This window comes from Condylostylus longicornis, unplaced genomic scaffold (genome assembly GCF_029603195.1).
Source record: "Condylostylus longicornis isolate FDR11 unplaced genomic scaffold, ASM2960319v2 ptg000026l, whole genome shotgun sequence".
NCBI classification, from domain to species: domain Eukaryota; kingdom Metazoa; phylum Arthropoda; class Insecta; order Diptera; family Dolichopodidae; genus Condylostylus; species Condylostylus longicornis.
This window is the reverse complement of record NW_026577995.1, coordinates 2,326,621-2,354,044: the sequence shown is the minus strand read 5'-3', so window position 1 is coordinate 2,354,044 and position 27,424 is coordinate 2,326,621. Positions and strand designations below refer to the sequence as shown.

General features: G+C 24.9%; 6 protein-coding genes across 6 annotated transcripts in view; 2 read left to right on the top strand and 4 right to left on the bottom strand.

Annotated features, from left to right (window-relative positions):
• Window positions 1–9,910, bottom strand: part of LOC129607081 (myb-like protein D) — an 81,811-nt gene extending 71,901 nt beyond the window's left edge. The window contains exon 1 of the mRNA XM_055517797.1: window positions 9,714–9,910. The gene's annotated coding sequence lies outside the window, so the exon portion shown is untranslated. The remainder of the gene's footprint in view (window positions 1–9,713) is intronic.
• A 1,020-nt stretch (window positions 9,911–10,930) lies between these two features.
• LOC129607038 (oocyte zinc finger protein XlCOF7.2-like) lies at window positions 10,931–11,800 on the bottom strand. Its single transcript, XM_055517730.1, has 3 exons — window positions 11,465–11,800; window positions 11,335–11,404; window positions 10,931–11,283 (listed from the first exon to the last, which is right to left on the bottom strand). The coding sequence occupies exons 1-3, from the start codon at window positions 11,798–11,800 to the stop codon at window positions 10,931–10,933; spliced, it is 759 nt and encodes a 252-aa protein (XP_055373705.1).
• Window positions 11,801–13,570: 1,770 nt separating this feature from the next.
• Window positions 13,571–15,237, bottom strand: LOC129607150 (probable WRKY transcription factor protein 1). The gene is made up of 2 exons (XM_055517903.1): window positions 14,878–15,237; window positions 13,571–14,816 (listed from the first exon to the last, which is right to left on the bottom strand). The coding sequence occupies exons 1-2, from the start codon at window positions 15,136–15,138 to the stop codon at window positions 13,713–13,715; spliced, it is 1,365 nt and encodes a 454-aa protein (XP_055373878.1). The 5' UTR covers window positions 15,139–15,237; the 3' UTR covers window positions 13,571–13,712.
• Window positions 15,238–16,272: 1,035 nt separating this feature from the next.
• Window positions 16,273–16,732, top strand: LOC129607117 (BBSome-interacting protein 1). Its single transcript, XM_055517855.1, has one exon. It carries the CDS (start codon window positions 16,511–16,513, stop codon window positions 16,730–16,732), a length of 222 nt encoding a protein of 73 aa, XP_055373830.1. The 5' UTR covers window positions 16,273–16,510.
• Window positions 16,733–16,765: 33 nt separating this feature from the next.
• On the top strand, window positions 16,766–19,319 carry LOC129607116 (LMBR1 domain-containing protein 2 homolog). The gene is made up of 4 exons (XM_055517854.1): window positions 16,766–16,936; window positions 17,054–17,468; window positions 17,539–18,344; window positions 18,398–19,319. Exons 1-4 carry the CDS (start codon window positions 16,766–16,768, stop codon window positions 19,055–19,057), a joined length of 2,052 nt encoding a protein of 683 aa, XP_055373829.1. The 3' UTR covers window positions 19,058–19,319.
• A 280-nt stretch (window positions 19,320–19,599) lies between these two features.
• Window positions 19,600–27,063, bottom strand: LOC129607115 (bifunctional glutamate/proline--tRNA ligase). Its single transcript, XM_055517852.1, has 10 exons — window positions 26,932–27,063; window positions 25,938–26,867; window positions 25,694–25,865; window positions 25,395–25,628; window positions 24,743–25,340; window positions 24,461–24,691; window positions 21,417–22,598; window positions 20,988–21,350; window positions 19,998–20,929; window positions 19,600–19,932 (listed from the first exon to the last, which is right to left on the bottom strand). Exons 1-10 carry the CDS (start codon window positions 26,972–26,974, stop codon window positions 19,776–19,778), a joined length of 4,842 nt encoding a protein of 1,613 aa, XP_055373827.1. The 5' UTR covers window positions 26,975–27,063; the 3' UTR covers window positions 19,600–19,775.
• Window positions 27,064–27,424: the final 361 nt, after the last annotated feature.

Genomic DNA, 27,424 nt, shown 5'->3' with positions numbered 1-27,424 from the left:
AAAATGAATATTATTGGAAAAATTCTGATTTGAAAGTGAATAAAGTCTGTTAAAAACCGAGATACACGATTACACTGTAAATATAGTCGTACTTATTCGGTCATTTTCATTGATTTTCATGAATGTATAACATCTCAATCATCACGATTATAGTTAATTGTGAAAGAGCATTGGAAGCACTAAAAATTTAATTATTTAATGCTTTTTATCGGTGTTCAAATATTGCTCAAAAAGATGAAGCCCAATCTTTTTGAACAATTTTTTTTTTTGTGAGCAATATCTAAACATAAATTTTCTGCATTTAAACATAACAGAAAAATCACAATTCATATTAATGTTACATAGTACACGTATATGTATACATACATACATTTTTTCAATTAAAATTTTTGTGCCTAATTCACGAAAAAAAAAACAAAGAAAAAAATTTAACAAGTTTTTTAAATTTTAATTTTTATTGTTCTTTCATATATTTCCTGCGAATTTTTCCCATTTTTTTTGCCAAAAAATATAATAAAAACAAAATACATAAATACTTTTAATACATACACGACTATAAATATACAAAATCCTCGTTTGCTATACTTGTATACAATCTAAGTACATCCATATGTAATACATATTATCATTACGTACTACGTTATTACGTACATATACGTAAATTTGTGTATGAATGTACGTATAGTGTATGTGTATAAAAAAAATTATAAACAAAAAAAAAAGAAACAAATCTCATACATATACCGCAGTATTTAAAAAAAAAATCTCATTGATGAAGATAATATTGCAGCAAAATGAGGCAATTGTATGTGAATATTTTATTAAATTGAAAATATTTGCAATATAATGAAAATATTTTTGATGCACTACTATTCAATATTGTAAACAAATTCATTTGGTTTTTTGATTTAAACAATTTCTTTTAATAAAACCTAAAAACATTTAAAATAAAATAATTTTAACTCTTGACCTTTGATCTATCTATCTAAGGTCATTTTATTCTAAATAATATCTAATTGAAATTTACAGAGTATATTAATGTATTTGTAGTTGAAATTTTTTATAAGATTAAACAAAATGCTCATATAGCAAGCAAGTGATAAAGGATAAAAACAAGAAATTTAAGAAAAACTTAAATATCTTAATTAACTCAATGCATCTCTGCATTATAGATAAATTTAATATTAAATTATATATATGAAGAATACAAAAAATTTTTATCGATTTCCGCGTTTGTAATAAAATAATTTAATAATATTTTTTTATAAAATAATTTAATAATATAGGTTATGAAATAAAATTTATAATTTAAGGGACTCAAAAAAGGGTCAATCTCATAAAATATACTGAACAACATACCATTGAAAAATTGACAAAAACTCTATCCCAGATTTTATTAAAAATATTTAATAATACAATTAAGGGCATGCTCATATATTTCACTATTTTACTTGGCAATTGAGAAGAGGCCGAATGACTATCGTATATTTTTACAATGTAATTTTCAAGTGAGAATTTTTATGTGCTGCATATGTCGTTTTTTCTAAAATTTATATAAAATTTAATCATCATCTATTTTTCTTATAAAAATAATTTACTTTGTTTTTAAATTGGAATAGGTTCAGTACATAATTTGAGACAAAAATACAAAAATCTAATTGAAAATCTTATAAGTAATTTTATTGGAAAAATTTAAATATCATATCATATGAGATAGGGCGAGATACACGATTAAACTGTAAATTTTTATATAATTATGAAATTAATTATTTTAATATTCATTTTGCTTATATGATAACTCTATATATATATAACAAAATTTCTGCATTATGAACAGCATTTATATGAGAACAATTGATCATGAAATATGTTGACATTTCATTATATTTTTATAACTTAAAAAATTATCACAAAACATAGTGATTCTCAAACGATATATCGTAAAAAATAATGTACGTAATATTTCATAATTATTTTGCTGCACAAAATCACTGAAGAAGGTGAGTATAAAAATTTTCACTACCGGTTTAATATAATAATTGTATAAAATGTCACTATTTATAGTTTTTCAATATATTTAGTTATAGTCCTTTTTAACATATTATAAAATTTTTATATTTACGAGTATTATGAAATAAAAAATAAATAAAAAACAATATTCTTTTTTTTATTTCCAATTTCAAATATAAATTCTATAAAATTTAATGTTTTTTAAAATTTTATTCTATACCATAATTTTAAAATATTATTAAAATTACAAAAACAAAAAAAAAAAATTTACCTCAATTTATGAATATTTCTGATTGCAATATATACAGTAGGTACATAATGTATGTATACATATTTATGTATGTATAAGAGCACATAAATAAAAATATATTTATAAAAAATGTTTATATATTAAAAAACTTATAAAAAAAGAAAGAAAAAAGGATTTATGCACTAAAAACGGAAATATAAATAAATTTATAAAAATACACAAATACGTACATACATACATACATGTTTATAATTTACACACATTCATACAATATTAGAGTTTTATTTTTCGAATTTTCATAGAGAAACGCACATATATGAATGTACATTGGTAATATTGTTTATATACGTATTAAGTATGTATGTATGTACGTAGATAATTTCGTTTTAAATGTAAATTATAACTTATACACATGCACAAACACGCCCTTTTTGGCTTTTTTTATATTCGTTTTTTTTGTTCCAAAAATTTTCAGTTTACTTTATCAAAAAAAAAAAAATACAACCAAAAATCGAAAACAAAAAACACGATTTTTTACAAAAATTTAAATTTTTCGAATAAAATTTAAAAAAAAAATAATAAAAAAACAAACATAAAAATCAAAGTAATTTTTTTGAAAAATCTATTTTTTTTTTTAATTTCTATACTTTTTTTAATTTTATACAGTTAGCTATTTTTCCCCTTTTTTTTTCAATTAACTATTTTCACTTTATATTTCATGATTTTCCTCTTATTTATTTTTACTTTAAAAAAAAAATCACACTTCGAAAAAAAAAAACATAAATAAAAAAAAATGTTTACTTAAAGGAAAAACACAAATTAACGCACGCACACAAACACACAAATAATTCTGAATTCTGTAAATTTTAAAAATGTACCAACAATAAAGAAAAAAACACAGGCGATAATCTTTACATATATATATATTTTTTTTGCAGAATGAATGATAAAAGGAACTCAATGAAAATCTAAATAAGAAAATTTTCCTCAATCAACAACAAACAGAAAAAAAAATATTATAACAATAAAGTACAAGATTTTTTTGTTTTTTCTTCTTTTTTCTGCTGTTTATTGCAAAAAAAAAATAAAAAACATTTGAATTGACCCACTCTTGTCTATGGTAATATGCGAACTAAACATTTTTTATAAATGTATAAATTGGACAATTTTATGCAATCTAATTTTTACTAATAAAAACAAATTAAATTTAAAATAAAAAATAAATCATAAAAAAAACAAATTTTATATGAAAATTACAATAAAACATAAGTGAAGAAAAAATATGACAAAAAAAAAACAAAATAATTCTATTATAGTAATTTACATCTGTATATATACATATATGTATACGCGTGTATAATATGCACAATTATATTTAATATACACATCATAATATTTAATGTATATTAGCTTAAAAACTACATGTGTATATTACATGTATGTATGTATATACCTACATAATAATATATAAAAAGTTTCTTTAAGATAACAATTGTCATATTGTGACGACATTTAATTTTAGTAAGTAATTTTACTCTTTATATATACATAGGTGTACACACATACATTTAAGAATATATAGAAGAATAATATAAATATAATATTAATATACTATGTTTAACATATCGTTATATTAATAATCTACAGATTCAAATAATATTTAATCTTTTTTTAAAAAAAAACTAAAAAGTAGTGTTACCCACATTTCAAAATATATAGTTGAAAAATAAAAATTATAATATTTAGATCACATTTATATAGATTAAAATTATTTCTGTGATTGATATAATTTCTGTTGAATGACATATGTTCTTATAATATGAATTTATTTTATATTATAATATACATATGTATATATGTATGTATATGTATATGCATTCATTTTCTCAATAAACAACTTACTATCATACTATTATGTATGACTACTTAATATGTAAGTACTTATATTTTAAGAATATATATATATATATATATATATATATCCATATTTAATTTTTCCTTCTTATATTATATAATATTATTTATAAGATGTTTACCAATCAAATGAATTTTTATTAATATTATATGAATTAATCATTAATTTAATATAAAAAAAATAATTTTTTCTAAATTTTCTAAAGCAAATAATTAGCAAAAAATTATAATGTAAACAAATTCTCATATAAAAAATTTTTAGTTTTCAAAGCGATTTTTTTTTTCGCTAATTTACTTTTATATATAAAAACTCAATGGAAAAATTCGATTAATAACTAGTTAGTTTCAAAATTTAAGTGAGTACAAATCAAAAATAAAATATTGCATACTTTTAGGTAAAAATTAGAATAACGGAATTAAGTAAGTATGTACATTACTAATCAGTTTTTGTAATCATTTTTATATCAGCAGCTTATTTGTTATATATGCAGTGTATTCAATTTGCTACGAAGTATATGCATTTAATACCATAAATAAAAAACATTTTTGGTCACATATACTTAATGGATGCATAACATATTTTTGCTCATAATTGAACCATTTGTTTGGGAACAAAACGGAAAAAGAGAATTACAATTTAGAAATGATTGTTAGTTCTACTTCACGCAGTTTGGAATTGCAGATGAACAAAATCTACCATAGATACAAAATCCGGTAAAATAAGAAAGAAAACTAGATCAATTAAAAAGCAATATAATGATGAGTTCTATACATTCTAGTTAATATATTCTAGTATTTAAATACAAATCAGCTTAAGTAAAAAATTTCTAAATTCATCAATCTTCAAACTTATAATGCATGCAACAAATTCCTTTAAATAACTTTATACAGAACTTATATTATGATTTTCCAATATTCACTGTTATTATAAGAATATATAGTCATTTAAGTATGCTTAAAATTAATCGAAATTCGATGTGAAAAAGAAAATATAATTTTAATCACCCTAATATTCTGTTCAATCTACAATCCTATACCATTTTCAATTCAAGATATTGTGTTTAAAACTTTCTTGTATCAAATTTTTTTGAAACACCTTACCATTAAATAAATTTTTAAAATACTATTATAAACATTATTATATTTTATTATATGTATGTATGTATGGCTATTTGAATGTATGTTTTATCAATTTTTACTCTATTCTTTATTATTATCAACTTGTATGGTTCGCTATTGTGTCTTAATCTTATTATAAAGTACATATATACAATAATATTTTATAATATTTTTATTTCTTTAAATTTATTAAATTTATTTACTTTTTCCCTTTTATAACAATTTGCCATAATATTGTATAGTGATAATATTAAACTTAATTTTTTATTTTTCGCATTATAAAAGAATTTTTTTCAATTAAATAAAATATAATACAAAAAGAATATATATAATTGAATTTAAGTACATAAACTTTTATATGTAAAGAATAAAAAAAAAAATTTTATTTTATTCATTCTTTTATTAAAAAATAAAAAAATAAAAAATATAATATTAATTCTCTGTAGCGTATTACAAGCGATATTAAATTAAGAAATTATTAACCATATTATTTATACATTATAAAATAAAACATAATACATATAAATATATATATATATATATATATATATGTATGTGAATGTAGAGATTTATTTTACTGAATTGCAATGTCGTCAATAATAATTTAAAAAATTTAAGCTTGATAAATATTTTTGCACTACCCATATTTATCGAAAATATTGTAATTTAGAGTACTAAATTTGCAATTAGAACACACATTTTTTTTATATAAGTCTAGTTATTTTGAAGTAATAACCGAATTATAGTAAATTAAATTTTCGACATATATTTTTTAAATGATAGTCAAATTAAAAATTTTTAGACATTGGCTGGGATAAGTGAGATTAACTTTTTAAAAATTCTTTTTGGATTTAAGTAAAATTGTAATTTATATACAGAGTTAGAAATATTAAAAAAAATCCAGCCATTTTATATTAAAATTTTACATTTGACACAATAATAACAGTAATAATAACAGTAATAATTTTTACAAAATTTCACATGATTTCCATATAAATAGCACGTCAACACTCTTGCAAGTTACAAATACATGGTACCTTCTTCAAGTTTTCTACTATACTAGACTCTTTTAATGCCATTATCTTCTAACGAACTAGATTTGATATGTACTAGCACATACAGTTTGTAACTGAACATCTTAAAATTTTATTGTTGCTCTTAATTTTATTTTGGATTTTTTACTTTTTTTTTTAAATGATTTTCTTTTTTGTTGTGTTTTAAGTATAAATTTATTAATAATAAGAAAAATTTCAAAAACACCTTATATTTTTAAAATTAAAGTTAAAATCATTAACAAATTTGAATGAAGGTTTTATTAACTATAATGAATTCAGTATTTATTAACAAAAGCTCTTAGAAGAGATAAAATCCTGTTTTTATAATAGTGTACTTTTATTATTCTAACCAAAAAAATTTTATATAGGCTAGATTGCTAGAATAACTATAGCTTTCGTTCACTATGATTTTTCAATAAGTTGAAAGCATTTTCTAATATAATTTTTGTAAAGTATAATTTTTAACGTATATAAGTTTTATTCTAATATAAGTTTCTTTTAATGTATATAAGCTTTATACTAATCAGTCAATTAATTTTTCTATAAGGATTTTATAATATTGAAACTAATTATTTATTTTACATAATTTTATTCTAAAAACTCGACGTTTTAAAATCATCTAATATAAGATCATTGTACAAGATGAAACAGATTTTAAATATGAAACAATACTAATATTCCCCAATAATTAAGCTATATTAGTAACTTGCAATATGTTAAACTATACTGCAATGAATATATTGAAAGGAGTAAGTCAATTTATTTACAATTTAGGCCCTTCAACATTCTTTTACCTTCAACGTGAAATATATTATAGACTGATGTACATACATATATCTATGCCCATTTGCAGACCATTTAAGATACATTATTATTGATAAAATTTGTAAATAGAATCTAATTTCATTTATGAAATTGATAATTATTATACAAAAAAAAATTATATTGTTTTTGCCATAATTGTTATTTATTATTTCTTTCTTTCAATTATAGATTTTACTTCAAATTTCTTTCAATTATGTAGAAATATAGATTTTAATTCAAAATTAAAGCAAAAGAATAACATAAACCATTATTTTAAAGTATATATCGAATATAAAAAATTCAAAAGAAATCTGGGAATAAAAGTATAATTTTAATATAAAAAAAAACTAGTACATAATTATCATTCTGATTCGGTTTTATATTTAAATTTACATACATATATGATATATTTACAAATATACATACATACGTATACATAATGTTTATATGAAATATTTTATTTTCACACAATTATATACATACATGTATATACTTATTTTAAAAGATAATGTCCTTGACACATGATATTCCAAATTGGTATTTTTGTAATTAACTGCCTACAATATTTAATTTTTTTTTTAATAAATATACATAGTATGTATTAAAATTTCTTTTAATATATTAAAATATTATTTAAAATAAAATAAAAATAAGAAATTATTTATTATATAAATATAATAAAAACAATTATCTTGTATACATATTATTTAAATATTATGTACATTAAGTACCTACATACATATTTGCATGAAATTTTCTTGAATTACAGAGAACAGATAAGAGAATTATTGGCAAAAATAATACATTCATTAATTTCATATTCTTTTCATATTTTATGATTTATTCAAATAAATAATTTTTATTTTATCCTTGAATTTTATTAAGATTCTTACTTGGCTTTCTATTACATTATTTTATTTTTTATTTTTGGCTTATTAATCATGTCTAAAGAATAAGATAATTACATATAAAAAATTCTAAAAATTTGACTTAAATTTTAGAAAAAAATTAAAAAGTTTTATTCAAAATATCCAAATAATATTTGTAGATTATTTTTCAAAAAAAAAAAAATTTTAAAAAGTTAATAAGACAAAAAAAAATATAATTTGTGTAGGCACTTACCTTTTTTATCAATATGCATACCTACATAATGTAGATAAGGCAAAACATTTTATTTTTTCTTGTTTTTTAATAAAAACATCGGCATATGATAATAATGGATAATATATATGTACATATATATAATATAATATAAAAGAATGCGTATAATTATACATAATAATAATAACAATATGTACATGAAAATTATTCTATGTTCATATAACATACACAGAATAATTAGACTTAAAATGTTAAATCAGAAAACATTGATATATAATATAGTCATAGATATTTTAAAATTAATTTTTTAAATTGTATATTTATAAAAATGTAAATTTTTTAAGGTTTTCAAATTATTATAAATTAATAATATTCATTATTATTAACATAATTTTATTATAAATTATTACAAATTATTACAAGTTACTATTAGTTTTCTTAAAATATTTAATTTTATTAATTTCAAATAGTAAGTATGCCAAAATTTCATGTCAAAGCTGTAAAAATTTAAATACACATTTTATTTTATTAATTTTTTCTTTTTTTCTTTTTGTGGTTATATCACTACTAAAAGATTTTCTTCCTTTTTTTGCCTAATTTCCTTAAAATTTTTCAAATTAGTAAATTTAAAGTAACATAGTTCAAATTTTAAATATAGTAAAACAAAAAAAGAAAAAATAAATTACAAAATTTAATATATTTTTTTTTTGTTTTTTGTTATTCCTATTTATTTTAAAATTTTATTATTATTTTTAACATATAAAAGAATATTTATTTAAATTTTGCTAATTTTATTTTTCACTTAAAAAAAAAAATTTTTTAAAAAATTATTTTTTCCTTTCATTCTTAGTTTGGGAGCGGCTCCCATTACTTTTTTTTTATTTTTTATAAGAAATTTTTACTTTTCGAAATTTTTTCTTGTTCATTTTTTACATTTTTACAATCTGCATATTCTGCAAAAAAAAAAAAAAGCAGAGTACAGCAGAACAAAAGAGAATAGAAAAATAAAAATGTATAAATTTTTCTCATTGCAAGGATAATACACAGGATAAGTAATAATATATTATTTTAGCATCTCATATTTTTACAGAAACGATTTTTATTTTTTTTCTTTTCTTTTAACTTAAATTAATTTTTTTTATATGTATCTGTACATATGTGTGTATGTTTAATTTAGGTATATATTTTATTTCATTTTCAATTATTATGCTTTTCTTCACAATTGTATTAGTGAATTTAGTGATTTAGTGATTCTCCTTGTAAGTTTTTTTCTTGTTTTTTTTTTTTACTTCATTCTGGTATTTGTTATAATACAAAGGGACATGATATTGATAAATTTTTTCCCATGATTATACAGTGAAAAAAAAATAATTTCATCAGTATCATCGCCCTCATAAGAAAAATATTTTTTCTTGTAACATTGAATGTAATTTTTTTTTTGAATTTAAATATACAGGTACCTTTTTTTTTCTTTTTACATATTTAAAGTAAGTTCATTTTTAATTAAGTTTTATATTATATTTAAAATTTTTTTGCTTTTTCTTTTTTTGTAATGAACACAATTTGGTTTCAAAAATTTTAGTCTAAAATTTTTGCTTTTAGGAAGCAAAAATTAACAAAAAAAAAAAATTTTTTTATTAAAAAAGGTTTATATATATTTTTTTTTAGCTTTTTTTGTCCACTTTGAAAATTTGTTCTTTCTATGTCAACATTAAATCATATACTGAAAATACTATACAGATTTCTTTCTTTGATATATTAAAAATGAAAAAATCTGTCAATTTCCTTAGAAATCTGTAATTCTATCTGTATTTTATCTGTATTCTATCTGTAACATTTCTTCTATATATTTTATTATTATTTTTAATATAAGAGAAATTAGAGGATTCTGAAACTTTCAACTTTATGTGTTTAAAAAACGCATGTTAGGGATATTTTTATTTTATCAAAATGGACTTTTCATCTAAAATAAAATTTCCCATACAGCATCGTTACAAGAATTTCTTAATTTATGATGTTATTTTCGATTCATATTTAAATCTTAATTTTATTACATTGTATTTTATGTAAATTTACATTACTTACATAATATAAATCGTCATTATATAATTTTATTGTAATAATTATTTGATAAAATATTACATTACATAAACTAAATACATTATTAAATTTATAATTAAAATATATTTAATTTAACCAATTATAATGTTCTTTGAAAATAATACTTTTAATATGAAAAAATTTTAAAATATAAGTATGTATATATTTATAAAATTATCTTATTTAATTAATAAAAGTAATGAATTTTAAGTAGAATTAATATACTTATATTGTTTAATATTTTTTTACTTTAATTTTATTTAATTTTTCCAAAAAGTAATTTACACATATTCTTTTAAAATTAAGCTGAAATTATTTTCTTTCAAATAAAAAAAAAACAATTAATTAATTAGTAAAACTTTGTAAATACGTACATACTTTTAATAGTTAGCTTTAAATGGGTGTATTATAATAAGATTATATAAAAAATATATCTTAAATATAAAATACAAATTTCAAATATAAAAAGCAAAATTAAAAATCCATATGTATTGAGCAAAAACTAAAATTCCTTATCAATTCTTATTTGAAAGAATAAGTAACCACATACATGGTCATGCATGTGAAATTTTTACATTTAATTTTGCATTATTTGTTCTAAAGTAGTTAAATTTTCGATAGACATATTTGTATTAAGTTCCTCATATTGTATGCTATTTAAGGGTAATTCCTTTTTTGATTGTTTCACATTTTGAGATATTTCAAATTTAATATGATTTTCAAAATGAGTTGTTGAATAAAAGCGTTTAAAGCAAGTTGCACATTTATATACATCCCTATGAGAATCATGCTTTTTTATTGCATGTCGCTTTAATCCACTTATATTGGCATAACATTTGTTACACAGTGAACACTTATAAGGTCTAACTCTTCTATGTTTGTTAATATGGAGACAAACTGATTGCCAACTACATAAATATTTTTCACATTCTAGGCAAAGAAATTTTGCATTATTGTTGGATTTCCTTATAAAAGCTATACCTTCCAAAGATTCATAATATTGACGAAATGGATCTTGAAAAGTAATGTCTATAATTTTTGTCTCTTTTATCTGTTCACAAGCTTTTAATTTAAAATTAATAATATCCTTATCAGAAGATTGAATTTTTACATCAATATTATTTTTAATCCAAGAGTAGTTGGTAAATATTAAGGGTTTCTGTTCTCTTGTACATTGATCAGTAAAATCACGTCCATTGGCGTTAATTTTTTGCGAAAATGCTGAAGAATACATAGTACTAGATAAATTAGGAACCACTTTTGAACTATTCGGCTCACCAGTTATTTTAGCAATATTTGGCTTGTATATTCTCTTTTTTAGTTCTAACAAGTAATTTGTAAAGAAATTGTTTAAATAAGCTTCATTATTTTGTACAAGCGAAAGATGAGGTAAACAATCATAATCCTGTTTATTGAAAATGCGTTTTCTATTAGCTGATGCTGACATTTTCGAAACAATTCAGTTATCTCTAAAAAAGTTAAAATGTTCTTATTCTAAGAAGGAAAAAAGTCTTATATGTATATTCTCCAAAATAAGTGAACAGGAATACTAAAAATGGAGAAATACTTACAATTCACAATAATAAAATAAAAATAAAACACTCTATTATTCCACACAAGTAATTTAAAATTTAAGAAAGTATGACCTATTTATTTTTGAACTGAACTAACAAAATTTGTAGCTGATTTGAAAAAAAAAAACAAACAGTTCTACAACTTCCACTTTTGTTACAAGAATGCAACTTTAGAAACGTTATTCTTTATTTTATAAGCGGGTAATTCATTTTGCATACGCAGTACACATCAAGTCATAATGTCTAACATGAAATTTACACATAAAAATTTTCAATCGTAAAATATGTATTCAACTAATTTGTACTCAAAATGTCAAAATTCCAGCCATGTAAAAGAGTATGAAAGTCAAAATATGATGTCGAATTTATATCAAAGATATCAAATTTTTTTATGAATGAAAAAAATATATATGTAAAATACACAAAAAAGAATCCATCCATTTTTTTAGAAGAGTTTTGAAGTTAAGTGCGATTCAAAACTAAAAAAGAAAATAAGTGAAGAGCAAGTGTCAAAATAGCTTAACTGGCTAAAGAAGTAATATTATAACAAAACTTATATATGGCTGCACATACATATATACATTTCTTTTTTGTATTGTATAGGCGTTTCTAAAGTTGAGGAAATCGATATTTAACGTTTAACAGCATTGCAATGACGGTATTTATAGAAAACTTAAAAACTATGTATAATGTTTAATATACATATAAGGAATACAAAGAAGCACTTCAAAATACGATCGCATAAAATCTTCCCAATTACGCCTAAAGAAATGCTTCTTCACACCTAGTTGTATTTATAACTAAAACCAACATATATCTATCTTGGATTTTTGTTTAAAACGTTTTCATTTTTTTCTAAGAATATTTTGGTAAAGTTAAAAAATTTACAATGGCATGGCATAAATAAAATATATTAGAATATTAGAAGACCATTGCCTTCTTATATTTCTAGCACAACAAAATTTCTACTTGGGAAAAGATTCCAAACTTTTGAAAAAACGTCACCATTTTAATGTTGGATTTTGTTTATGTATGTGTTTACACGGCAAATATTTACATTAGGTGACATTTTCACGACTTTTGCATCACTGGTTAACAAATGTTTCATTCCACTTTAATGCATTAATGTAAATTGGTTGTGTAAACTGTAAACATTTATCAATATTTGGTTATGGTATAAAAAGTTATAAATAAAAATCAAAAACAAAAAAGAACACGATTTATTATTACTATCATAATAAGCAGATGAATAATTGATTGCTTTTATTACCAATAATTGTAGTACCTAAATTACATTGCAATCATGACTCAATAGTGACTGATTTAAAATTTAGCGACAAGTTCCTATTTACTTGCAAACTAAGTAAAGACCCCGTCTGAAAAAAAACTACGCACAATATAAATGTATGTATTTAAGAACCATGCATGATTCACAGTTTTATTTTCTGTATGCTTCACTAAAAAAATGTTGTAAAAGAATTTTACCGTTTTCTATTCTTTTATGTGCTTCTGAATATTAGGTTTTTTTATGATCGTTATGACATGAGTGTTTTATCGATTTATAACCAGGCGAAACAAAGAATAAGGCTTAAGAGTTTATCTTTTTAAATATACATACTTTATTTATGGTATAACATAGAATATACTATTCAAGTTGTACACGCAGGTACATGTGTAATTTTAACATAATTTAATTTGTAATGTTTTATTAATTTGCAAATTTTTATACAGATTTCAATTCGAATAACATCTAAAATACTTTACATTCCTTACAAAGATACATACTTATTCACACCTTATTACTTTGCTTACTCCAATGTAAAATTTTACATTATTACAAATATATGGCTCTGAATTAATATCATAAATTATTTTAGTCCCAACACAAAAATTCTGGCCTTTATATATTTTATTATTTAAGTCCAGTAATATAAAAAAACATTCATTTTGTGAGGCAATTTTTAGAAGTGTTTGCTTAAAAATTTCGGTAACTTCAACAACTTCTCCAATTAACCCTCTTTCTACTCTTGAATTCTCAAGTTCATTTCTCCAAAAGTAGTAATTAGACCTATCAGATCTCAAAACACTTCGAAGTTTTTCGACATAACCCCCTTTTTTGGGTTTAATGCGTTTTGCTAAAATTTTATCCTTGTGATAAGATTGAAGATCTCTGATTAGCAGTTCCAACTCTTTCTCTCCATCAGATTCTTTATGTTCATTCTCAACTGAGGTTTGACTCACAATCTTCGTATAATTACCAGTACTGCTTTCGGTGGCGCTGCTTATGTAGTCTATTTCAATTTTTGAAAATAGTTGCGAATGTTCACTACATGGTGTTTCTCTGCCTTGTTGTTGCTGTTTTTCAAATGTACATATTTGTAAATCTATATTGTTTTCTTCTATATAACTTGAATCATTTTGTGTTAATGATTTTTGTCCAACTAATTCTTTTCTTGAATATTCTTCGTTGGAATTTCCCGAACTTTCCAAAATAATTTGATCACTTACCTCATTATCACTTTTCGTCGAATCGCTGTCATCCGAAGTTACATGAATAATGTTATTACCCAACGTATTGGAATTATAACTATTATTTTTTCGTGCATGCAACAACTGTTTATGTTTAAAACTTTTTGTATAAGTACTAATGCAGTTAGGAGAGTTTTCATAATTACCCGTTTTAATTAAACTAGCCATTTGATTAATATTTTCTTCATCACTTGAGGTATTTTCTTCTATAATTAATTGGTTTAATTTTTGCGTTGGATTTTTTGAATTTTTTAACAAGTATGGTTTAAACCAATAATTTTCTTTGATTAAGTTATGTGGTTTATGGAAAAATTTCTTATTTACTTCGTCGTTTTTAGATTTAAACGATTTCGCTGTTAACTAAAAGTTTAAATAAATCAAAATCAACCGTTTATCAAATTTACAAAAAAAATATACATACATTAAAATCCGTGTTAGTACAAATATCGGCTAAAATATTTTCAACATCTTCATTAGTTTCAAAATCTTTTCGATACAACAAGTGTTCGGCACTTAAGTTCCTATAATTTTTATTGTCACAGCTTTGGTTCAGATTGAGTTGTACTTTTGAAAATTTTTCGTAATTTTTTGTTTTATAATTTAACTTGCGCTTGCATTGCCTCTTTGCTCTTGCCTGATATTCATAATTGTTAAAAGTTTTTTTAATGGTTTGCCATGCCATAGTTTCTTACTAATTAATACTCTGTTCTCAAAATTTATTTAAATTAAAAGCGCTTGCTTACTTTACTTTACACTACTGAATAATCATTTTCATTTTCAAAACTGGGCATCTCTAAATACGAGATACATCCAACAAAAAATAAAGACACTCAATACGAGGTACATTCAAGTAATTTTGTAAAGTATTTTAAATGACTTAAGTGCACTGAGCTATTTTTTGACAACATTGTAAAAAAATACAAAGTATATTTTCATGTTTTGGATCACCTTTTTCGGAAAAGCGTCAATTGTAGATTTTTTAAAAATGAAATACATATATACAAGTATAATATACTGACATTCTTAAGCAAACCGCTTATTATGTTCTTGCTTTTATTTGAAGTTTAGTAAATATTTTGGATCAATTGACATTCTAAAAAATTTTTGCAAAGTTCGCATTTTAGTTTCAATTTGGATATCACAGAACTTTACTTTAATTTGTTTTTGGCCAATCATTTATACATAATGTGCACGTGTGAGTAAAGCGTAAGTTAGTTTAAATTTTAGCTTTATATGTACATAAGAAGAATGAGCGAAGAACTTTTGGAACATGTTCGGAAATATGTATTTAAGATTATTGGATATCCAGATTTACATATAATCATATGTACATAAGAAGAATGAACGGAAGCATATTCAGTAATGTTTGATGAGAGGGTTTCTATAGAAAGATAGTGTGGCCAAGTTTAATTAAAAACTGTTAGTTGATGAAACTTGTTAATTAATAAATTTCATATCACTTTTAATACCACAAATTTTGTCACTCTCATAACTTTTACATTATGAAATACCATAACACTCTCAGTTAATCATTTATATTTATTTTAATTTAATTAAAGTGATATTATCATTAAAATTTGTTGAATCTCTAAGTACTTAATGCTGGTCTATAAACAAAAAATATTTATTGAGCAACCTACTTTACATTTACTGTAAAGCATCACGAAAGCAATTGTCAAAACGACGAAGTGTGGAAATATAATTTGCGAAATTCGGCACTTAAAAAAGTAAAGTCCTATCATTACGATTATATTGAAATTCGTTGCCAACAAAACGTCGAAACATCATTAATTTGTAGTTGTGTCATATTTTTATGTTGAATTTTTCTAAATGGTATAAAATTTATTTGTTTTTCAATTTTTTAACACAATAAAATTTTTTCAATTGTAACAAAAAATAAAAAGACAAAATTAATATTTAAATATTGCTGAGTTTTTACAAAACTCATAATTTATGATTTATTGGTATTTACTCAATGGGGTATAAATTAATTTCCAAGTTAAATATTTTGTTTTATTTGATATCGAAAAGTTACGTTTTTTGAAAGAAAAGTTATGTCAAATAGCCAAAATTTAGAAAAGATTGATCTTATAGCCCCAACAACAGGAAAATTATTTTTTGAAAAGAAAATTGATTTAGAGTTTTGCAAGCCTCATCTAATGCCTCTCAAGTCAGTTACACTAGAGGCAGTAGAAAGAATGCAAAAAGAAGCACATCGACAACTTCAAGAAAATAGTGCGAAAACAGCATCAGAAACACAGTATCAAAATATATAAAATCCAAACCTTGACAACAAATAAAAACGAGAAATGGCATATTTATTGATTTTTGCAGTGATAATTGCTTTGTTTTTAGCTGGTTTGTTCTTGTTTAGATATGGAAATATACCTAGGCAACATCCGATTGTTACCTTTTCAATACTGATTGCGTGGTGTTTCTCATTTTTGATTGTATTTACTTTGCCGCTGGATGTCACATCGGTAAGTCTGTAAATACGTTAAAGTGATATATAAAATAATAAATTTAATTTGTTAAAGCGAAAATTTCAATTGCAAAATGCAGTACTATTCATCCAACAATTTCTTTTTAAATTTTAGACTGTGTACAGACAGTGTATTCAAGAAAAAATCAATTCAAATCAATCTATCCAGTTACCAAATTCAACTGGAATATATAAAACAGAAAAAATTTGCCAAAAACCATGGGGTATGATACCGGAACATGTTTTTCCAAATTTATGGCGACTGATTTATTGGACATCACAATTTTTGACCTGGCTCATAATGCCTTTGATGCAGTCATATTTAAAAGCTGGTGATTTTACTATAAAAGGAAAACTCAAATCGTCATTAATTGATAATGCTATATATTATGGGTCATATCTTTTTATTTGTGGAATTTTATTAATTTACATAGCTTTTAAAGGTGTTTCTTTAGACTGGCAAAAACTCAAAGCCATAGCTTCTTCAGCGTCAAACACATGGGGATTGTTTTTATTAGTTTTACTACTAGGTAATCAATATAATATCTTTACATATAAATACATACCTACAAAAACACCTTAATTTATTTATACTTTTAGGTTATGCCTTGGTGGAAGTTCCAAGATCCCTTTGGAACAATTCGAAGCCAGGTTACTCTTTACAATATGCGTATTTTAAAGCGGCTAAATTAAGTTCAGATAAAGCAGAAGCTGAGGAAAATGTTGACGATATTTTAGAATCTCTTCAAGCCGCTAACAAGTCTGTACCGAATAACCATCAACTAAGGCCATATGTTGAAACTATATTACAAAAAGTTCCAACGGAGTTAATGGAGAGGGCAAATCGAAATTATGCACGTGGCGGCTCTGCCCTCAGTTCGACAATAGTTCCATCTGAGAAAGCATTGATTAGAATTCATAAGCAAGTAATTAAATCTTTACAAACACTTCAACGAACTGAAGCATTATGGAGTGTGCAAGTTGAAAAAATATTTCATTTAGAGGATGTAGCACATAACATGCATTCATCAGATCATCGATTTAAAACGGAGTTTCCAAAAGCGAGATCACATTTTTCTGATTTGTTTTATAGTCCGGTGTTAGATTGGTATTGGGAATGCTTGCTGAAATCTCCATTTTTAAAAGGTATGGCGGTTTTAACTGCAACCTTATCATCAATGGTTGTATGGAGCGAACTTACATTTTTTAATCGAAAACCTGTACTGTCGATATTTGCTGCAATATTAAACGTTGCAAAAGACAATTATGATTTTTTAACAATTGAAATTTTTTCTACAGTCACATTATGCTATTTATGTTATTGCGCATATTCAACAGTATTTCGAATAAAGTTCTTAAACCTATATTATTTAGCTCCACATCATCAGACAAATGAGCATAGCCTGGTACGTTTCACATTACTTGAAAATGTCCATTTTTTAATTTTTTGTTTTAAAAGATTTTCAGTGGAATGCTTCTGTGTCGGTTAACGCCTCCTATGTGTCTTAATTTTTTAGGATTAATACATATGGACTCTCATATAATAAAAACTCGTATTATGGAAACATACTACACACAAATAATGGGCCATATGGATGTAGTGGCTATAATTTCAGATGGGTTTAATATATACTTTCCTATGTTAATGTTAGCGTTTTGTCTTGCCACCTGGTTCAGTCTTGGCAGTCGCGCTTTAAATGCTTTGGGTTTTCAACAATTCATGCAAAATGAAATAATAGTAACAGAATTGGTTCAAGAAGGTAGAGATTTGATTTTAAGAGAAAAAAGACGGCGACAAAGAGCTGAAGAAGCTTTAGCACGGAAAAGAAATGACGTAAGTAGAGAAATACTTACAAATCGTCAATTTAGAAATCAAACACCTTCGGATGGCTTGTTGCGAGACGCAGATAGCCTACGTTACACAACATCTTCAGGTAATAATGAATTCGATATTACAAAAAGCTTGTCTCAAGAAATTAATGAACGATTTGGGGTAAGCACACAAGTTCAAGTTGTTTTCAAAGATCCTGCGAATTTTTTGGAAGATGACGATACCGAGGAAGCAAATGGTGATAGACGACTTGGACCTCCTCCTAGAGGAATATTTGATGACGTTTAGAAAACTTTAGAAAAAGATAATGTTTATTTTACAGACATGTCTACTTAGAGTTATTTAGTATTTGATCCCAAGTTTTGCTAATGCATATGTATATCATGTTCCCAATATATCGTACTCTTCATTACAGCAGATTGTAAATATTGAAAACACTAAACTAATAATTTTAAATAACTAAAAAATAATTTGTTTTAAGAAAGTAAAAAAGTGATTCTAGATTAAATATAACTTAATTAACATAGTTTATTTTTTTATTATTTGGCTGATGCAAAATTCAACTCGAAATAAAATTTATGTAAGTATTTTTCTGTGCATAATGCTAAAATAATTTTTATACAGGCAAAATCTCTTCCAATTAAATGTAGCAAAAGAGAAAAATTTCCAATTCGATAAAATTTTGGCTTTAGAAAAACATAAACACAATAAGGAAATTATACTAAAAAGTTTTATGCATACCATGGTTGGTAGTAATTCAAGTTTAAATTATATTAGATGCATTTTATGCAAAAACTATAAAAATAACAAATATTAAATGAGTTGAGGAATTGTGTTTAGCAATAAAAGCAAAAATGAAACTTTATTACTTTGTTTTAGTGAAAAATATATTAAATAGTTTGCAATTTTTTTTATTTTACAAAATTCTTTTCTTTCTGAAGTTTTGTTACGGAAAAATTAGATCTCACTCTATAAGTAATATAAAACAAGACTTTTAAAATTACTTCTAGTAACTTCTTCCAAACAATGTGTAAAATTTAGGTTTATTTTGGCATGCCGGATGAATACAAGCGTCAACAGATGTTATTTGTGCAGGTTGCTCAAAAGGTATGCACAAAGATTTAGCCCCCATAGAAGGAGCTCCAGGTTCTGCATCTTCATCTCTGCAATGAAAATAAAAAATCAATTTTTACAAAGCAAAAATCAAAAAATTACAATTTTTTCTTACCTTGCACTGTCAGCTTTAATTCTTTCCTCGCAAGATGTTTCTCCGCAAAACGGTGTTAAAATCATATTTTTTTGGTCTAGAAGTTTGCAAAAATCTGCCCAATTTTTAGTTTGTTTTGTATGGTCATTAAGATCTTTTCTAGCCTTAGCTAACATATTCTCATGGATTGTTTCCAATAACTGCGCAATTTTTTTCTCTGCATCATCACACGACAAAATTAATTTTTCTCCTGTATCTCTCCGAACAGCGACCATTTGATTTGATTTTACATCTTTTGGACCAATTTCAATACGAATAGGTACACCTTTTAATTCCCAGTGATTGAATTTCCACCCTGGTGAGTAGTTATCACGATAATCACCTTCACAGCGAATGTTGCTCAAACATAACAATTTCTCCAAATTTTTGCAACTGTCTAATAATTGTTCTTTTTCATCATCCTTCATGCTAGCTGTAATCCCGCAAGGTACTATAATAGCTTGAACGCACGCCACATGTGGTGGCAAAACTAATCCCTGATTATCGGCATGAATCATAATCATTACTCCAATAGTACGAGTTGTTAATCCCCATGAGTTTTGATATGCATACTCTTTCTTTTGAGTTTCTGGATCTTCGAAAACTATATCAAACATTTTAGAGAAATTCTGACCTAAGTGATGACTTGTTGCTCCTTGAATAGCTCGTCCGCTTGCTGAAATAAAAGCTTCCACGGTTGTTGTATAGTCACCACCCGCAAATTTTTCCTTTTCTGTTTTCCTACCTTTAACTACTGGTATAGCCAAGAGGTGGGTGTATATCTGTGCATATAAGTCTAAAATATATAAAACTTCTTCCTCTGCTTCCTTTTTGTTCGCGAAGGCAGTATGACCTTCTTGCCATAAAAATTCTCTCGTTCTTAAAAATGGTTGTGGATGTTTAAATTCCCACCTCTAAAAGAATAAAATCTATCCTTAAAAAAGAATTTTTTTTTGTAAATATTTTACTTACTACAACATTATTCCATTGGTTCAACCGAATAGGAAGATCCCTGTAAGATTGGACCCATTTTGCATAGGCAGGATACATTACTGTTTCAGAAGTTGGACGAATAGCTATCGGTTCAGCTAAATCGGATTCACCAGATTTTGTGACCCAAGCGACTTCAGGAGCGAAATCGGCGATATGAGTTTTTTCTTTTTCTAAAACTGATTTTGACACGAAAATTGGAAAATAGCATTCTTTGACTCCAATTTTTGTAATTTCAGCTTCAAACCAATTTTTGATAGCTTTCCAAATTGCGAATGACCAGTGACGTAGAATATAGCATCCAGATACATCATAGTATTCAATCAACTCCCCTTTTGTTATAACCTAATTCGTAAAAAAATTAAAATAATATTTTAATTGTTTATGTTTATGTGTATAATTATATTATACCTGAGAGTACCATTCGGGTAAATTATCCTCTTTAGTAGCCTCCAAGCCTAATCTAGTTTGCTTTTTAACTCCAGACGAATCTTTTGTGTCCTTAGTTTCTTGTTTTGGTTTTTCTTTTTGTGGTTTGGTTTTTTGATTTTCCTTTTTGTCTGAACTTTTACTACTTTTCCCAGGTGTTGGAAAATCAATTCCAGTAAATTCCTTATACTTTGCTTTCAAGTCCAGCAAAGTTTTAACTGCTGAATCTATTACATCTTTTCCTGCATTACTACTTTTTAACTGCCGCACTTTATCACCCTGTTCCGTGATTTCTTTCGTTAATTTTTCCTTAATATGATCACTACTTGTTTCAGACATTACTGATACTTTCGGTTCAACTTTTAATTCTGGCGTCCAATCTTTTCCAGTAAAATTTTTAAAATCAGTTTTTAGAGATAATAGTTTTTTAACTTCTAAGTCTAATATAGATTTTTCGACTTTTTCAACCTTTAATTTCCGAATTTTATCACCCTGAGCTTGGATTCTTTCTAATAGTTCGTTGCAATTGTCTGGTAATTTACAAGACTCAGATTTTATATCTTGTAAAGCATTTGGCTTCCACTCTTGACCTGTCAAATTTTTATAATCGTTTTTCAAACGCAATAAAATCTTAACGGCAGAGTCTATCGCAGTTTTTTCAGCTTTTTCGGCCTTCAATTTCCGAACTACATCACCTTGATCTGCGATTTGTTTTAATACTTCATTAATATTCAAAGACACATTCGAATTAGATGGAACAGCAGTATTAGAAATTGTATTTTGTTCTATTGGCTTCCAATCAATACCAGTTTTTTCTTTATATTCAGCCTTTAACTGTAAGAGAAGCTTAACGGCTGAATCTATTTCACTTTTTGGTGCCTTCTTCGCTTTTAAATCCCTTACTGTATCTCCTTGAGATTTAATTTTATTATTCAAAATATCAGTATTATTACTCACTGCAGCTAAAGGTGTTTTGGATTGTACAGTACCAGGCTTCCAATCACTACCAGTTATAGTTTTAAACTCACTTTTTAAACTTAATAAAATTTTTACTGCAGCATCAATTTGATCTTTCGGTGCTTTGTTTCCTTTCAGATCTCTAACTTTATTTCCTTGTTCAACAATTTTCTCATTTAATTCATCTCCGTTTTTACTAGAAGTCTCCTAAAACAAAAAAAAAAAACAAAAAAAAAGAGTCTGCTTTTAGAAAAAAAAAATAAATAAACAAAAATTATTTTATCGGCATAGGTGCGTGATTTGCAATTGAACAAATTTCTGAATGTATTGAAATGAATTTATTAAGCTCAAGGAACAGTATAGAAATTTTAATTTATATCAAATCTTATGGTTACACGGTAAATGTAATAACACGTAAGTTTTTTTCATAATTTACATATAAAATACAAAATAACGAAAAAAAAACACTATACATTTTCTAAATTTAATTTTTTTTTGCCCTTATGTGTTTTTTACTATAAAAGTTTTATACGATGGGTAATTTTAATACGAAAAAAGTGAATTACAAAAATTTTTATACTAACCGCAATGATGTTTACTTAAACTTTATTTTAAAAAACTTATTTCAAAATTAATTTAAAAAATTATCAACTTTAAAAACTTTTGCGAACCTGAATTACAAATTAGAAATATAATTTAATAAAGAATATTTTTTAAACTTGATTTCTATTGCCAACAAACAAATAAATAAAAGAAATGTACCTACATATCATAAATTGGTACAAATTCAATTTATGTTTATGTGGCAAAATGAAAACGAAAAAACGTACAAAAGCTATGCAAAACAAAGCCAAAGTCTGGTTTTGAACATTAATTTATTAATGAATATAAAAAGCTTAACTTCGCTTTCACTTGAAACTCAAAAAGAAAAAAAAAAAAAAAACAAAAATTTTATATACATATGTATCTTTTTTTATGGCATAAGAATATTTTCTTAATTTGCACAATTTGAGAATTATAGTACGTATTAGTGTTTTATATATTTGTTATATAATGACAAAATTAATTGAAAATAAGCGCTACTAATTTTTTGAATAAATTTTATTGAATGAAAAAACTTTTTTGTGAGCATATCTGGTGTTACAATGCTTTTTAATTATTTTACATAAAAATTATGAACTTTATAAAAAAAAAATTATTACCCGGGCATGAAATAGGACAAACTAATTAATAACAAGTTCTGCCTATGATTAAACGGGTTAATTTGCTATAGCCTTTTTTTCTTAATTTTTACGATGTAGAACATAAAAATTTTTAAAATTTTAATGAAAAAGGCAAGGAAACTTAAATTATCACACGGCACACACACCTAAAAAAGCTCACGTCACAGAATAGAATCGAACCTCAGTATAAAAATCACATAATATATTAGGATACTGTCCAATTCAACTACCAATTACATTTTGAAATGTCGTCAAAAGTATTGAAAATTCAAATTCAAAAACACATCAAAATAATAATAATTACTCTTAAATTTAATAAGAAAATTTTAGTTCAATTAATTATTTCAAAAATCAAAATTTGGTAGTTCCACATTAACTTATAAATATCTTCCTTTACAGTTTTGTATTAACAAAATCATCATATTATGTTCTTTTTTTCTTTTTTATTATGTAAATAGTTAATTTTTTTAAGATAAGAAAAAGTTTTTTATTATAATCTACTTCGATAAATATGGTTTTTTAATATTTTTAATTAAGAATAACAGAAAAAAAGATCATAGATACTCATTTATGTTCATATTTATAATATCATTACACTTGTGTGAATATATATGTACATACACAAGCTTATCCAGACAGTTTGAGTTCGAAACCCAGCCGTGCCAATTTTTTTATGTTATACAACATAAATATTTTTTTTAAGTATGTTTTTTGAAATACATAATATTTTGTAAAAACAAAATATTTTTACTAATTTTTACTATTTTATCACTTTTGTAAGCGTAAATACGTTAAACAAAATATTTTAATATTTTTTAATTTTCAGAAATTAAGTATAACACTTACTTTACTTTTACTATCTGATTCAGTGGCAGATATTTTTAAACCTGACATAGGGACATCTCTAGTATGGCCATCTGGAATAGAGAACAATATGATTGGAGTTTCAACTCCACTTTGGGTACTCTTTGGTGCGTATGGTGTATCCACTCTAAAAAATCCTCTCCTTTGCAATTGAATAATATCACCTTCTTTACATTTTTTTAATTCTGGATCACCGATCATCTCAACTTCATGCTAAAGAAAATATACATTGATTTTTTATTAAAAGAAAAAATTAAAAATTACTCTCGTGTTATGTCCAACATATTGTTTAAAGTCCTCATCTTTTCCTAGTACTGGTTTGCTTATTATATGATCAAAGTACACACAATAAGTTTTAGTATAGTTCGAATCTTCAAGTTCTGCTAACCATGTTAATTTAACTGTTTTCTTAAAATCTTTATCTTCTAAATTCAGATCAGCATCAATTGATGTGATTTTGTTATTTGTTTTATTAATTTTTTTTATTTTAAGATTTCCCCAGTTAATAAATGTAGCATTTTCATTTTCTTTTAACATTTCTGCATCAACATAATCTATTAAAATTCGTGGTCCATAATGAACCAATTTCTTCCCAACATCATCATTTTTAGGATGAGCGTTTACACTAAACACTCCTTTTTCTGTTCCTGCTACATTTATAACAACATGATTGGAAATTTCTAAAGCGGTATATCGTGGAGCGATTGGATCAATTACTTTTTTATTAAAAGCCCATATTTTATCCCAGTTCATAAATACAACTGATTTACTTGATCCTTGTGCAATTATAAATTCTTTAAGTCCTGCAACCGTCATTCCACGACGTAATATACCACGAACTGTTGGAAATCTTGGGTCGTCCCTTGAAATAAATGTATTTAAAAATTTTTAATTAAACCTAAAACATAAACACTACCAGCCATCAACTAATCCTTCATCCACAAACCAAGTCAATTTTCTTTTTGATAAAACGGTATTTGTCATATTTAAGCGACTATATTCCCAGATATAAGGTTTACGAAGCTGAAGCGCGTCGATAAACCAATAAAATTGTTCATCTCGATCATGATACTCCATAGTTCTAAGGGTATGGGTAACATTTTCAATAGCATCAACAATAGGGCAAGCAAAATCATATGTTGGATAAACTCTAAAAAAAATAATTAATGTTTCAAAGTCAACATCAGTTATTTAATGAAAATTATAAATAATTACTTGTACTTATTTCCAGTCCGGGGATGCGGTTCGTTTTTACATCTGTAGATAGTCGGATCACGTAAACACCCATTTGCTGATGACATGTCAATTTTCGCTCTTACACAGAATTTTTTACCTTTTTCGGAACCTTTTAACATTTCATTCCACATTTCCATATTTTTTTGCACAGCTTTTTTTATAGAAAATTTAATTTATTTTGAATATCAAATTCTTGTATCTGTGTTATTTTTTTTAAACTTACAATTATTGCGATTTTTTGACTCAATTCTTTGTTCTCTTTCTTTTTTCATTTCTTCTGGTTCTGTATCGTCTACGTAAGCCTTGCTTTCACTTATCAATTTTTCGCAGTATTTCAACATAAGGTCAAAATAATCAGATGTGTAAGTAAAAACATCTGGTTTTATTTCTAACATTTCCAAATCTTTTAATATAACCTTTTCAAACTCAACATTTTCTTTAGCCGGATTTGTGTCGTCGAAACGCATGATAAGCTTGCCCTTGAATGCTTCCTGATAGTATTGATTCAAAAGTGCAGCCTTAGCGTGACCAATATGTAAATATCCTGAAGCTTCTGGTGGAAAGCGTACAACCACTTCACCAACTTTAGCGCCCGGCAAATCTACGAATTTGCCTTCTTGTTTTCTTTCTCCAATTGACTTATTCTCTTTTTCTGGAGAAGATGGCTTTCGTTTTGGACATTTCTTTAAAGATGCTTTAGCTTCAGCTGGTAAATCTTCCAGGACTTTTTGGATAAATGGTTGTGCCATTATTAAATTATACCATCTTTGAACATGTACTGGAATTTTTTGTTTTGAAAGAAATTCATATCGCAAATACATTTCATTGAACAAAGCAAAATCTGCCACTGTTAATTTATTGGCTACAAGGTACGTAACTGGAGCGATTGATTTATTTAAATAAGATAATGCCCAAGAAATATCATCTTCACATGTCAAACTGAATGAAAGCCAATGATCTATCTCAGTTCGTTCAACAGCAGATTCACCGTACAAACAGTAGTTGGGAGCAAATCGAGCTAAGGCACGTAAAACATCATTATTTGAATAACAAATGAATTTTGTCTTATCAGGAAAAGTCAAAGAAGTCTCCTGACCCCATATAATATCAATCGGAACAGTTTCCTTGATAAGATGAGCAGTAGCTAGTCCACCTATAAAAAATATTTGCAATATATAGTTATGTTATAAAGAAATACGTTTTACTTGAAAACTTACTAATTGGGGGATTGTTTATGTTAGCTACTAGTTTTATAGACATTTCTTATAATTTCACCAACCTTAGGTAATATTATACGAAAACTCGCCAACACGTTCTTAAAAAATAATTTACTATTAAGATTGTCAAACCTGACAACCAGATGTTAAAAAATTCACAATATTTAAATAAGAGTAGGTATTGCCTATTTGCTAAGAATAAGAATATCCTACTGTACGTAGGGATGCTCCGTCTTGAGTACTGGTTATATATTGTCTCTAAGAATTAGATCCATTCTAATACAAAATCTTCAATTTTAAAACTGAATACAAAATTAATTGTCTTTTTATATTATGCGCCCATATTAAAATTGCAATTGCATTCATAGAAGGCAATAGACGTATTTTAAAAAAATTTATGGTTTAAAACCAATGAACCTCAATTCTTATTTTTAAATGAAGTTCAAAAAACAATAACGGCGAAACAATTGCACATAAAAACTACCCATACTTT

What these genes read in the sequence shown, in the direction of transcription:
- LOC129607038 (XM_055517730.1), bottom strand. Translation starts at nt 11,800, where the DNA reads ATGTCAGCATCAGCTAATAGAAAACGCATTTTCAATAAACAGGATTAT. An exon ending in GGATTAAAAATAATATTGAT is followed by an intron (nt 11,405 to 11,464) that starts GTAAAAATTCAA and finishes GCTTGTGAACAG; the next exon opens with ATAAAAGAGACAAAAATTAT. An exon ending in ATATTATGAATCTTTGGAAG is followed by an intron (nt 11,284 to 11,334) that starts GTATAGCTTTTA and finishes TTCTTTGCCTAG; the next exon opens with AATGTGAAAAATATTTATGT.
- LOC129607150 (XM_055517903.1), bottom strand. Translation starts at nt 15,138, where the DNA reads ATGGCATGGCAAACCATTAAAAAAACTTTTAACAATTATGAATATCAG. An exon ending in GTACTAACACGGATTTTAAT is followed by an intron (nt 14,817 to 14,877) that starts GTATGTATATTT and finishes TTAAACTTTTAG; the next exon opens with TTAACAGCGAAATCGTTTAA.
- LOC129607117 (XM_055517855.1), top strand. Translation starts at nt 16,511, where the DNA reads ATGTCAAATAGCCAAAATTTAGAAAAGATTGATCTTATAGCCCCAACA.
- LOC129607116 (XM_055517854.1), top strand. Translation starts at nt 16,766, where the DNA reads ATGGCATATTTATTGATTTTTGCAGTGATAATTGCTTTGTTTTTAGCT. An exon ending in TGCCGCTGGATGTCACATCG is followed by an intron (nt 16,937 to 17,053) that starts GTAAGTCTGTAA and finishes TTTAAATTTTAG; the next exon opens with ACTGTGTACAGACAGTGTAT. An exon ending in TTTATTAGTTTTACTACTAG is followed by an intron (nt 17,469 to 17,538) that starts GTAATCAATATA and finishes TTATACTTTTAG; the next exon opens with GTTATGCCTTGGTGGAAGTT.
- LOC129607115 (XM_055517852.1), bottom strand. Translation starts at nt 26,974, where the DNA reads ATGTCTATAAAACTAGTAGCTAACATAAACAATCCCCCAATTA. An exon ending in CGGACTGGAAATAAGTACAA is followed by an intron (nt 25,629 to 25,693) that starts GTAATTATTTAT and finishes TATTTTTTTTAG; the next exon opens with AGTTTATCCAACATATGATT. An exon ending in ATTAAAGCTGACAGTGCAAG is followed by an intron (nt 19,933 to 19,997) that starts GTAAGAAAAAAT and finishes TTTTCATTGCAG; the next exon opens with AGATGAAGATGCAGAACCTG.